At 57.3% G+C, this 13150-nt stretch overlaps 1 protein-coding gene across 7 annotated transcripts in view; it reads right to left on the reverse strand.

The window, feature by feature from the left end:
* Positions 1-29: 29 nt before the first annotated feature.
* NLGN3 (neuroligin 3) overlaps positions 30-13150 on the reverse strand; it is a 30421-nt gene continuing 17300 nt past the window's right edge. For 4 of the 7 annotated variants that reach the window (XM_015860184.3, XM_015860180.3, XM_085546034.1 and 1 more), the window contains 5 exons: positions 10619-10678; positions 8296-8445; positions 6724-6909; positions 2617-3406; positions 30-2277 (listed from right to left, as the gene is read on the reverse strand). In XM_015860184.3, the coding sequence (XP_015715670.2) occupies positions 1440-2277; positions 2617-3406; positions 6724-6909; positions 8296-8445; positions 10619-10678 (2024 nt within the window). In that variant the 3' untranslated portion in view covers positions 30-1439. The remainder of the gene's footprint in view (positions 2278-2616; positions 3407-6723; positions 6910-8295; positions 8446-10618; positions 10679-13150) is intronic. The other 3 variants (XM_015860185.3, XM_085546037.1, XM_085546036.1) reach the window with 1 other exon arrangement.

Genomic DNA, 13150 nt, shown 5'->3' on the forward strand with positions numbered 1-13150 from the left:
GTTCCAAGGAGAGGCAAGACACACCGCTATTAAAAATATCACTTCTGTTTTATTTGGAATTTGTTACTCTGAGCGGGTGACAGGGTATAAATACATTCTCCAACCAGCACCCTCACCCCAAACCAGGGCTCTGTGGAGCCATGTGGGGCTGTGTGGGGCCGGCCGGCACCGGTGCGTCAAGGCTGCCAGTGCGGGCAGCGTCTGCCAGCCGGTCCGGGGCTGAGGGTGGCATCCCTGTGGGGACACGGGACCCGGCCCCTCCTCCTGTGCCCAGGGTGACCACGCTGGGGGCCAAGCCAACCCCTGCCCGCACTGCTCCCGGGTAGCTCCTTCCCCACGTCCAGCCCTGAGTTCCCCACTACCTGCAGTTATCACCGGCTCTGCGGATGCCCCAGCCCTGAGGCAGGAGCCCTGTCCCCAGTGGCACACCCTAGCATGGGGTGGTGGCGAGGTGGGGAGCAGGGCAGGGTGGATGTGAGTGGCTGCACTTTGGCAGCAGGCATCCAACCCCATTGGATGACCCCACAGAGGGCTGAGGGTGGCACCGGACTGGGGGGCTGGGATGGGGCTGAAGGGCTGTGGGGCGCCCATGGCCAGGTCCTGGAGTGGCTTTTTGGCTGAGATCCGTGGGCACGGGTGACAGAGGAGGGAGAATATCAAAAATACAAAAGAGCAGGGGCTCACAGCGTGGGAGGCAGGGCCCTGCCTGGTGCCTGCTGCCCGCTGGCCCCGTGAGCGGGTAGTGGGGCCGTGGGGCCGCGTCAGGGCCGGCACCGCGCACACACGCTGGGGTTCTTCTAACTGGCTTTTATTTTATATCAAGAACACTTGGTTTAAAATCTTTACAAAGGACAAAACGCGGCGACTCCGTTAGTGTGTAAAGAACTAAAGATCTGCTTTAAAAAACGTCTCTGCAAAGAGAAACGACTGACACAAAAGATTCTCTGCAGCGCAAAGAGGGGGCAGAGGTGCCACGTCCCCATCGCGGGGTGGCTCCCCAGCTCCCAGCGCCCGCACCCAGCGCGAGGCAGGGCCCCTGCCTCTACCCTTAGCACCATGGCACAGTGACGGAGCCTTATCCACGGCGCTCTGGATGCCAAACCTCCTCCAAGAGGGATGCCCAGCACCACTGCTCGCCTGTCTTGGGGTGCTCGGCGGGCGCAGGGGATACTGTGTCCCCACTGGGGGTCACAGCCCCAGTGCACTAGTGGGGCCCTCCTGCCGGGAGCCGGAGAGTTGAAGCACTTCTCAAAGTTAGAAAGGAATGAAAGAAAGCGCCGAGAGAAGCAGGGCGGCCGGCAGTGCGCAGTGCCCGCAGGTCTGGGCTCAGTGTCACACCGTCTGTGTGTGCCACCTGTCCGTCTGTCCATCCATCCAGGGGCTCCCGCCGGTCCCTCTGCCAGTGTCTGCCGAGTGCGTGTGTGTGCGTGCGTGGGCAGCTATACCCTGGTGGTGGAGTGTGAGTGCGGGAGCCCCGTGCTGTTGAAACCGGCGGCGAAGGTGTTGTAGGGGTGCAGGGTCTGCAGCCCCACCAGTGAGTTGGGGATCATGGTGATGGTGTTGGGCGTCATGAGCGGGATGTCATCTGGGGAGCGGCGCAGTGTCAGCGTGTAGTCGGGCAGGGCAGCAAGGCGCAGAGTGTCATGGGGCGGCACGGCCTCACACTCGTGGTGCGCCTGGCCGGCCTGCAGGGACGGCATCTCCTCGTCAGGTGCATGGGCGATGTCGTTGGCGGCACCGCGCTGCGGGCTGGGCTGCCGGTGCGTGTCCTGCCGCCGCTTGTCCTTGCGGTAGTAGAGGGCAGCGAAGGCCAACACATTGAGGAAGAGGAGCGAGGCGCCCACGGCGATGGTGACACTCAGCTCAGTGGAGTAGTCACGGGGGCTCTCGAGCAGGGTGCCCGCCTCCTGCTCCGGGCTCCACTTCTCCTTCCCGTTCTCACTGTTGTAGGCGGGTGAGATGGCGGGGCGCTTGGTGGTCCAGATCTTGCCGTTGGGCCGGCGGGTGATGTGGGAGTTCTGAGTGGTGTCGGGAGGTGGCACTTTGGTGGTGGTGGAGGTGTAGTGGAACATGTCGTGCAGGTTGTACAGGTGGGGGACCAGGTGCTTCCAGAAAGCCACCTTGGTGGCTCGGTAGTGGTCGCGCACCCGCGGCTTCAGCCCGATGTGCAGGTACAGCTGGTCACGGGGGTTGTACTTCGACCAGGCCACCTCCTCAAACCTGTTGGCCTTGGTGTGGATGAACTTGGTGTCCTGAGGGACGGGCTTGTTGGGGTCCCTGCGAGACACAGATAAAACAAAGCTAGCACCAGGCAGAGCTGGAGGGGTGAGGTGAAAGAGCCAGCTACCTCCGGACAAACAAAGGGAGGCACAGATGGGCAGCATCCCAAACCCTGAGTCAAGCCTCACCCATGATAACCATGACCAAGTTGCTTCCACACCCCTGCCCTTGGCTGTGGCTGGAGCCCCGTCCTTGGCTGACGCTGGCTACAGCCACGCCAGGACACAATCACCCTGCCCAAGGCAGGAGCCCATGGATCTCCAGGTACGGGGGACTGAGTGCCACCCTGACACCCCTCGCTCAAATGCAGACCACTCCCCACCTTGCCCTGCTCACCCCGTCTTGGCAAAGTTGGTCCAGTAGGTCATCACCACAGCACTGAGCATGACATCGTTCTTGGAGAAGTTGCAGGGAAAGAGGTCTGTGGGGCCGATCATGGGGATCCCAAACACGTAAGGCACCTCATCCCCGTGGGCCGCGTCGGACCACGCAGGCTTCATCAGGCTCTGGCAGTGGTGGTAGAAGGCGTAGAAGTAGGTTGGGGAGCCGTAGCGGGCGTGCAGGTCAGCAGTCACCACTGATGGCTCCACCCACTGGTGGTCAGTGAAGAGGGCCACCAGGGTCTTGCGGCGTGTTTCAGGGTTGTCCCTGTCAGCCCAGTCTGTGTACATGAACTTGATGGTTTCTCGCAGGGTGTCCTTGCCCTCGGGGTAGCCATACAGATTGTCTACAAAGTTGGAAACCGAGTAGTCAAAGTCGCTGCCCGAAACACCATCCTCGGGGTCCACCACGCCCTCCACGAACTTCAGCCCCTCGCCTTGGTTGACACCCAGCATGATGTCGTAATTCAGGAACTCTCCCTGCTCCATCAGGATCTCTGGGTCATCTGGGATCACATCCCCATCAATGACCGGCCCAAAGGCCACGTGGTAGCGGGCTGGCTGGATGTCTTGTTCCACCAACTCCTTGGCACTCTTCTGCCGCAGGCAGTCCACCATGTCCACTGTGTCCAGCACGTTGCAGCCCACCTTGTCTGCCAGCATGCTGGTGTATTTGACGGGCTGGTAGTTCACCGCCCAGCTAGAGAGCGCAGAGCCACTCTGGATGATGGCTCTCTGGAAGAGACCTGCAAGAGAAGCAAGGAGCTCAGAGACGCTCCAATACCCCAAGGCTGCAATGGGGTACTGTGCTACCATGACAGGCATCTCATGGGGATGTCCCAGCATCTCATGGGGACATTCATGGCTGTGTCACAGCCAGGGTTTGCTGAGCATCACGCTCCATCCCCACCATCACGCTCTGCCATCATCCTTCATCCTGGGGTGGGACCACGCGGCAGCAGCGGGAGGGTTAATCTCTGCCTGGGGACACTTAACCCTGCGTGTCCCACCCGCTGCTTTGTCAGGGTCCCCCTCACCCCCCCTCCCTGCCACTTCCTGCCCAGCTGGGGCTGCTTGGTGCCAATCCGGCCCTGCGGGAGCACGCTGCCAGATGCACAAAGAGGGCCTTTCTGCCACTGGGAACACAGAGGGAGTGGACTTTCGCCCTGGAAAGCGGGGCCACAAAGGCCCTGGCCCAGGCAGAGGAATGTGTGGCTGGGCTCCAGCCCCATGTCAATGGCGCTTGTGCTCAGAATACAAAGGGCTGCGAGGAAGCGGAGCCTCCGGGGCGGTGCAAGGCGGCCGAGCTCGGGGTGCACCCTGCGGTCTCTGCTTTCTGGCCAGCCCTCTCTTGCACCCCTGTGCCTCGCTGGACCCTGGCACTCGATGGCTGTCAGATTCCATTTCATGCGTGTTGCATGGTGGAGCATCACAGCACAGGGCATGGCTGCACAGGGTGCTGCAGGAGAGCTGGCTGCACACCTGAACCTGTGCAGCTTTGCAGGGAGCATGTCCCTTCCTGCAGCAGCAGTGCTGGGAGGATCCTGGCTACCAGCCACAGTGCCCATAGCTGTCTGCACGCACAGTCCCTGCTCTGCCAAGTACCTGACGTACAGTCCCATGCACTGGGACAAAGAGAAGTCACAAGCTCTGTTTGTCACCTCCCAATGCCCTAGAAAGCAATGCCCAGCCTACAAGTTTGAGTCTCTCTATGGGCTTGCATACTCTGCACCATCACCCACCATCGAGCAGCTGATCTGGGGATTCCCTGAGCCACACTGGGTGCTTCCAAGGTGAGGATCCTCCTTACAAACACTCCCTACAGCAGCAGCTATTGACCCCGCCATCAGTGCGCTGCTCACTAGCACCAGCCATTTCCCACCCTCCCCACACCTTTGTTGGGGGAGAGAAGCAGCGCTTTGCTTCTTGGCAAGGAATCCACCTGCTAGCAAGCAACAGGGCTGGCAGGGGAGCTGCGGGTCTTCCTGGCAGCCAGATGCAGTGTGCGCAGCACCAGCCTCCTATGCCTGCCTCTCGCCGCGCCTGGCAGAACAGGCACAAATTAGCTGCTTCATTAATAGCTCTTGATCACTACGTGTTTTATTTTGATCCGATAAAAACAAACCCGCCTGGTCTCCAGGCTGTGTCTTAGTGTGGCGTCCCTGCTGAGCTGCAGAGATGGCCCTGGGGAGATGGGTGCCCTGGAGCGGGGCTGGATGAGGGCGTTCTGTGTCTGTTTGTTCTGATGCAGTGCTGGCTGCAGCATCAGCAATCTCCCCTCCCTCCTCACTGTGTTCATAGCCAAGGCGGTGAGGGATCTGGGTACCCAGCACCAACGTGATGCAAAGGACACAGCATGCAGACACAGGGTTTAGTGGCAGAAAGCCCGATGTCACCCAGAAAGTGCTGCGCTGGGCTCTTCAACCATGGAGGGAAAGCCAGCGAGCAGCTGCAGTTGTTCTGAGGAAGTAATTGCTGGGTTCCCCAGTCCACCCAGCCTCTCTTCATGATGCCAGCTGCATCTCCAACTCAGTTCGGTCAGAGAAAACCCTTCTCTGTGTAGGAGGTTTCAGTCTGTGAAGACTGGTGCACATACTACCCTATGCATGTGCAGAAGGGCTTGTGGAGACCCAGGCACACATCCAAGGGGACAGCATGGCCACACATGAGTCCTTGAGCCACAGAGTGTATTCTGCATGCAGGTGGAGCCCATCCTGCTGCTCAGGAATCTGCAGAGATCTGCCCTTGCTCCTAAATCACACAACACCAGATTTCCCAGCCCACACATGCACAGCATTTCCTGGTTTTACCATAGAAAGTGTCTCCTCCTAATACCCAATCATGCTTGTACAAATGACCTCAAGAAGATGGGATGACATCCCCAGCAGCATCCTGCTCAGTGTCAGCAGGAGAATGGAGGACTGTGCAAAGGCACTGACTTTGGGCACTGAGAACTCATGGAGGAACATGGACTGATCACAAATGTCCTCAGCATGTCCTGAGATGCTGGGGCAGCAGGGAAAACAGTCTACCCAGAGCAGACCTGTTCTGGGCCACTGCAGCTTCACCTTTCCTCTTGTTTCCAAACCTTTCACCTCTTTGCAAGCCCATCTTTGTCGTGCTTTACTCCACACTGGCAGGGTGCAGGTGATGGTGACAGCAGAGCAGTGCAGGCTTAGGGGCAGAATGACTTTAAACACCTTGGATCTTGTACCAAAATGGACAAGCCGGACAAGACAGTATGAAGCACTTTGCTCCCACCATTAACATGTGCTCATCATCTGCCACATCTCCCAGCAGCCAGCACCAGCCTCATGCTGGACATGGCACCTCCAAGATGCACCCTTCAAACCAAATGTATATCTTTGTAGCAGTCTGGGCTGAGATCACTGCTGCTTTAAAGACTGAGGTGATCAGTCCATCCTTCATCCTCCCAAGGCTGAGCAGCTCCTCTGCCACATGGTGACTTTCTGAAGGTTTCCTTTTTTCATGCACTGTTGCCAAGCTCTCTAGCAGGGCTGCAGCTCTTCAGTGTGAGGTCTCATTTTGTTGTGCCTGCCTGCATTTCTGAGGGACAGCTGTGCCCATTGCCCCTATGTATCCTGTGCTCACACACAGGGATGAGGTACTGCATGAGGCTGACTATCTATTATATGTGCCCCATGGAACTGCTCCCTGGTAGTCTGGTGCCCTGCGGACAGCACTCAGTTCAGCTTTTCCTCCTGCCTTTTTCTTTAGGAAGTTAAAGGTAGAACAACTCTTCTCAGTTGGCTGAAAATCTTTTTTCCAGTTCTCAATGTAAATTTATTCACAGGTGTTCTATATGCATTTGCTCTTACACCAGCACAATCTTGTAGCATAAACAATTCCCTTTTTTTATCTAGAGCAAACACTCCACTGTATTTACAATATGATATCAACCCCATCACCTCCATCTGCGTTGTGCAAATTTCAGCACTCCCAGACCTCCGCTCCAGTACCATGGGGCCTCATTCCCTCTGCAGGCTCACATCCACCTTTGCCCCTGTTCCAGCATGAATTCCTTGGCACCCCTGGCACCTACCTTCTGAGTGGTGGGAGAGGGTGAGCAGGCTGACGCAGGAGGCGCCGATGCCAGAACCGAAGACGGTGATGCGCAAAGGATCGCCGCCGAAGAAGGCGATGTTCTCACTGACCCAACGCAGTGCCTGGATCTGGTCCAGCAGCCCATAGTTGCCTTTGGCAGCCTGGTCCCCTGTGCTCAGGAACCCTGAGAGCGAAGCAGAGCCCTGTTAGTGATGGGGGAAACAGGCCGCCCTCCCACCCTTCCTTGAGCCTGGGGGAGAGCCTATGGGATCCCATCCCACCATGACCAGTAGGGTCCTATTGGTGCTGTGGTTGGAGTGGGGATATTATAGTGCTGCTCACATGTGGGTGAGGGGCTGAGGGGTGAGATGGAGCCACTCTGGGCAGAGATAGGGCAATGGGCATGATCTTTGCTCTACCCCGACCACCACCCACACTAACAACAGGCCGGGACATCTCCCACATGCTCCAAGGAAAGCTGAGAGCACCACTGAGCAGTGCGTGTGCACAGCCAATGCTTCCCATGGAATAGCATGGTCTGGAGGAGTTCTATAAATGTAAGGAGGTGGGCTGGGCAGAGCGGAACCGACCACAACTTAAAGTGCAAAAACTTTCGATGAGGAGGATGCTGAGAAATGCTTTCAATAGTAAAGGTAACACCCAAGATAAGCTATCAGTGTTTTGTTTGCCTTGACTCAAAGCAGGAAGCCAAAGCCATGGTGCTGACGGTAACCTGGCAGCAGGGAGTGGTGCTGCTCTGGCACTGAGGTGCACCTGCATGCAGTGTGGCACCTCAGTGGAGATGCCAATGGCACCTTTTAAATCAGATCTCAGACTGTATTTCAGATCTCTTACATTTGCACTATCAACCTGAAAGGCTGGAGTTTTAATACCAAATGGTCTCAAGTATGTTTGTTTTTACAGAAAAGCTTATTTTCTACCAGGTGAATCTGAGTAAGACTGCTGAGCTGTGACTGTCATCTCCAAGAGGAGGTTGGGCACGGGGGCTGACAGAGAGATGTGGTGCCCAGGTGTGGGGCACTGAGCCCCTGACCCAGCTGAGTGTGAGCAGCAGAGCCCCCGGGGTGGCTTGGATGGACTCTTCCCCAACAAAGCCCTTGGAGGTCTGAGCACGGTTCTGTGCATCTCACAGGAAACCACAGAGAGAGCAAAATCAACCTTTCACCCCTCCTGTTTCCTTCCCCAGGGAATGCATCTGGGCTCGTGCACTGCCCATGTGGGGTAAGAGGAGCTCCTGGACCGGCCCTAGCCCTGAGCACAGGCTGCTGGAGCACAGGCACTGCTGTTGGCTCTGATGGCATCCACAGGGCGGTGAGGCAGCACCCTCTGGCAGCTCGGAGCTGTGAGCACTCTCAGGAGGTGATGCTGCGTAAACACATTTTTTATTTATTTAGCCAAAGACCAATATTTGCTTTCAGCTGAGCCAGGTTGTGTAAAAAAGCCTGGGTGACCGGTGCCAGGAACTTGACCACACTGCTGTGGGCACCGCCACGTGGCACGGCACTTGGCCCACCTCTCCCCGTCCCCTGTCCCATAGCACAGCCCATACCGAGCACTCCAACACGGTAGTTGAGTGTGATGACAATCACGTTCCCGTAGCTGGCCAGGACGCTGCCGTCGATCATGTTCCCTGTGCCCTCCATGTATGAGCCACCGTGGATGTACACCATCACCGGCTTGGCCCCGCTGTCCCGGATGTCTGGAAGGAGAGGAGGTTAAACACAGGACCACCCCACTGGTGACCGCAGCACCCTGCCAAGAGGCAGACCATGGAGAGAGAAGGGCAATGCCAGCTGCCAGGACCAGGGAGGGGGCTGCAGCAGCCAAGCCCAGAGCCCAAAGCCACGGCACAGTCCTGCCAATCACCCTAACCCTGCCAGCCTCCCCGTGGTAGGCAGCCACTGTCACCATCCCAGCACTGCTGTCTCCTGGGCAGGAGCTGCCCAGAGTCTCAGTGCATGCAGGAAAGGCACTGACTGGACCCAGCTGTTCTTCCCTGGGGCCAGGCTCAGGTTGCAGGCAGAAGCTGGGACCTCCATGGTGGCAGTGGCTGTAGGGCATCAACAGACTGGGGGTGCTCATTGAGTTTGTCCCTGTGTCCCCGTTCCCCCAAGCCCTCAGCTCCGGGCGTGCTGGCAGCTGGCATTGAAGAGGGGCAGGGATGGGGTGTGCAGGACCTGGAGGAAGGGAGGGCACTGGTGGGTGCTCCCACCTCTCACTCACCCGCCTCCCCACCTTCCCAATTGCCCAGGGAGGCAGAAACCCACCGGCTGCCTGGGTGTGAACCCATGGCACCCCAGTGCCCGGACACAGACATGGCGATGAGCAGACAGTGCGTGCACGTGTGTGTGTTGGGAAGGTGAGCACCGAGGCCGGGTGAGGACAGGTCATGAGGCATGGAGTGAGGATGGGGAATGGGACCTGAGGACCAGGGAGAGAGCACTGGAAGAGCCTAGGGTGAGGAGCAGCTGTGTGCTCTCTCTCCTCGCTATCCTTGTCCCATGGACATCTCTACCCATGCTGGGCCCCAGGCACATCTCACCCACGTTGCAAGGAAGCAGCTGCACAGATCGCAGTGGCGGTGCCAGCTCCTGCATGCCCAGCCCTCTCCAGCACTGACGGACTTTGCTCTCCTTTGTGCTCACCTGCACCCAGTGCTGTGCATTGGTGGGCACTGGCTGGCATCGGGCACAGCTCTTAACCCTCCTCATCTGCCCTGATCACAGCTCCATCACCACCTCCCCGCGCACCCCACAGTGGTGGCCAACCTGCAGCGCTCTGCCATGAAAACCTCCTCCTGGGTGACACCCCAAGAGCTCCAGCACTCATTCTTGCAGCTCTGTCCTCTCCTCACTGCTATTATGTCACCACCAAAATGCAAAGAGCCATCCCTGTATCAGATCAGCATTTAAACGCAGCAGCAGAGCAGGGAAAAAATGGCTCCTAATCTTTATGGCACAACTCAGCATGCAGGAATTCTCTGCAGTCAAATCATTTACGATGGATGCCAGTTTACACCCTGGTACAAGAGATCCTGGGGCACAGGTTATTGGGAGAAAACAACAGGTTTTGCTGCTGCCAATGAACTGGCTTTTCATCTGCTTCCCAGAACCCAAATGCCATCTGCCAGGACAGGCTCTAGGCTGCCCCAGCACTCCACAGCCCACGAGGTCACACTGCCCTCACTGTGTTACAGCTGCGTCCTGGCTGACCTCCTCCTCACATCCCTGTGACAAAGCAGACAGAGTCCAGACCCTGCAGCCGAGCAGCTCCGTGTTACCAAAAACCGCCTGTTCTGCAGCTTTCTTAACCTGGTGCCAATGAAACACACCCATTTGACATCGCACTCGCTCTGCCTCATCTGGCACGGACGCAGTGGCGCAAGCAACACCTTGCATTGGGGAAAAAAATGGGTGCAGCACACCCAGCTGGGACCGGACGCTGATCGGTGGCACGGGTGTCCATGCTTCTGCCCCATACAGGGAGCAGGTGGGAGGGGAGAGTGCAGGCTCCTTAGTGCATAGCTAAGTCTGGAGGGATGAGACTGGAGGTGAAATATGACCGGGCTCGGGGTGAAATGGGCCCAGGTGCCCGAGGGCTCCTCTGCTCCCAAGCTGCCATGCTTCCTCCCAGCCCTCGCTCGAGCGGAGCGGGGCAGCCAGCAAACTTCTCCTGCAGCACGACCCCACAAGCTTCCCCAGGAGGAGAGGATGGGGCTGAGCCCTGCACAGCCGGCCCCCCTGCCCCCCGCCCCGCGCAGCTGCCCAGCGCAGAGACAGACACACACGGGGCTCCCTGGGGATGGCAGCGGATGGCGGGCATACGGAGTTGCTTTGCGTGTCATGCAGTGGCAGCCTCGAGCACAGAAATACCTTCGTCTTCATCCCCGTCATTATCCGCTAAGTCCTCTCCCTGTTTCTTAGCGCTGGCTCCTAGGGACCAAACACGAGGAGACAGAAAAGAAAAAAAGAAAAAGAAAAGAAAAAGAAGAAAAAAAAGAAAAAAAAAAAAGGAGAAAAACAAACAAACAAAAAAACAACAAAAGAAAAAAAAACACAAAAGAGAATTCAAAAATAGCATGATAGCAGAGACGGTGGGGCCAGGCCTGCGCCCCACAGCACTGCTGGCTACTCACACTGCACCTCTCCCAGAGCCACGGCACGGAGCGGGCAAGGCTGCCCCGATGCCACGGTGCTGTGCTGCTGCTCCCCGGGCCCTTCCCAGTTCCTCCCCGGGCTTCAGGGGCCGGGAGCATCTCAAAGCGGTGTCCTCATCTGCCACCAGCACAGCTGAAGTGCCAGGTCACCCCACAGCCCTGCCCATTGCTCTGTGCTGAAAACTGCCGGCTTGTGATGGGGGCTTCCCCGTGACGCAAAAATCTTCAGTTTCTGTCATGTCCTGAATGCCTTTGTGGATTGCACCGGGCACGAGCACAACCCCAGAGCCCTGATCCTACCTGCCCAGCTCTGCCTGACTTGTCCATGGGGCATCTCCATCAGGGCAACTGCAAATGCCTTTTGTTGTAGAGAGGACCCGAAAGCCTGGCTGGGGAGAGCAGCCTTGTCCTGCTCAGAGCACAGACTTGGGGTGCAAGAGGGGAGCACAGTGCTCCTTGCCATGACCAGAGGAGCAAGGACCAGATGTCTGGGAAATCCATCAGGCGAGCAGATAGAGGAAGAGGAGGCCATCCAAATAGTGAAATCAGGGAGCTGTGATTGCAGCCTCCCCAGGCAGGGCAGGCCCCAGGAAGTGACACAGAGAGCGACTCCTGCTCCACTGGGCAGTGGCTGGCAGAGCCACATAAGGCAAGCATAAGCCAGTCAAGAAAAGTTTTCTGGCAGAAAGGGCAGAAAAACAGTGGAAGATGGTCTGGGGAGGAGGTTAAGGAGAGGCATGACAAATACTGGGCACAGGTCAGGGAGAGCAGCCTGTGCCAGGGCAGGGATGTCTCCAGGGACACCTGATGTTATTCAAGTTCTTCTAATGCAGCACTCCTGCCTCCTCCAGCCTCTGCCCACACTACCTCAATGCCCATCCTGATACACCTCCCCCCCCCAACACACACAGCCCCCAGCCTGACTGCAGGCAGGAGCCAGAGTGAAGGCTGCAGGCTTGACCGAGTGCATCTTTGTTTGAGAGCTGTGAGCCCAGAACACACTTAAACAATGAACCTGTGCAGCATTGCTCCTGCCTCCCTGCTAATGCACAGGGAGAAGGATTTTCTCTAATGAATGCTGCAGGCAGCAATCCTTCATCCGCCCTGTGCTTCCAAGCTGTGGGAGGGCAGTAGGCACCCTCTGATGGGAGTACTGCGTGGGGATGGATCTGGAAGAGGGCAGCCACCCAGGCAGCCTGGGGATCAGTGAAGACAGGGATAATGAGGCTGAAAGAACCTGAGCCTTGCATGGAGGAGGAAACTTCAGAGAACAATGGAAAGCAACAATGGGAAATGGGGCGAGAGATGCACTTGGGGATAGTGAGAAGAGATGGGATCTCTGCATGGTGAGCACAAACCCAGAATCATCCCCACTGGCAGCAAGGTGTCAGGATGGCCATATCTTTGGGGTCCTGCTCCTGCCAGCGGTGGTTTCTGCAGCCAAGCAGCCTTTCTGCCTTGCAGCCATGCTGTGCCAGCAGCTGATAATGCAGCTGTAACAAGTCCAGCTCCGTCACTCACCTCTACAACTACCCACCATTGCCCCACAGCTCATAAGAGGAATTACAGATAAAGTGCTCCCACGCCTTCCTTGCACTTTGCTCTGCCACCTCCCTGCGTCTGCTGTTGCAGCACTCAAGGCCACTGCTGTGAGATGGTTCTCTGCATTGCCGTGGGCTGCAGCCCCCGGCCAAGTGCTGCCCTCCTGGCTGCTCCCAGAGGGCTGCCTTAGTTTGAGCTTCTTGATGCTGGAGAAAAACAAAGCTCTTGTGTTTCCTGCTCTCTTTGCCCATCAAAAATTCATTCTGCTCACCTCATGTGAGTGCCTGTTACGCTGTTTAACTGAAAGCTGACTGCGGAGTGACATTGTTCGGGCAGATAGGAAGGATGTATGCTCTTATCTGAAGTCCCTAGGAAGATTTAAGCTCAAGTTTAGTAAAAAAAAATAAAATCAGTTTTCCTTAAACAGGAGCATCTGCACCAGATTTATACTATCTTAAGCAAACTGTTGCAATAGCACTGACACCAGTGCAAACAGAGATAAAGAGGGCAGGGATCTCAGCTCCTTGCAGCCTTCGTGCTCAGCACGGTGTGGATCAGAGAGGAGCAGGAGCTGCAGCCAGTGGCCAAGCAGGAGCCTTTCCTCAGTGCTGCCCCATCCCTCCCTGCTCCTGAGCAATGTGCAGGAGACATTTCCATCCTCCATGAGCTCCACAAAAGCACCAGGGCTGGCACAAATGGCGAGTCT

Source organism: Coturnix japonica, chromosome 4 (assembly GCF_054131305.1).
Source record: "Coturnix japonica strain WE chromosome 4, WE-NBRP24, whole genome shotgun sequence".
Taxonomy (NCBI): Eukaryota; Metazoa; Chordata; class Aves; order Galliformes; family Phasianidae; genus Coturnix; species Coturnix japonica.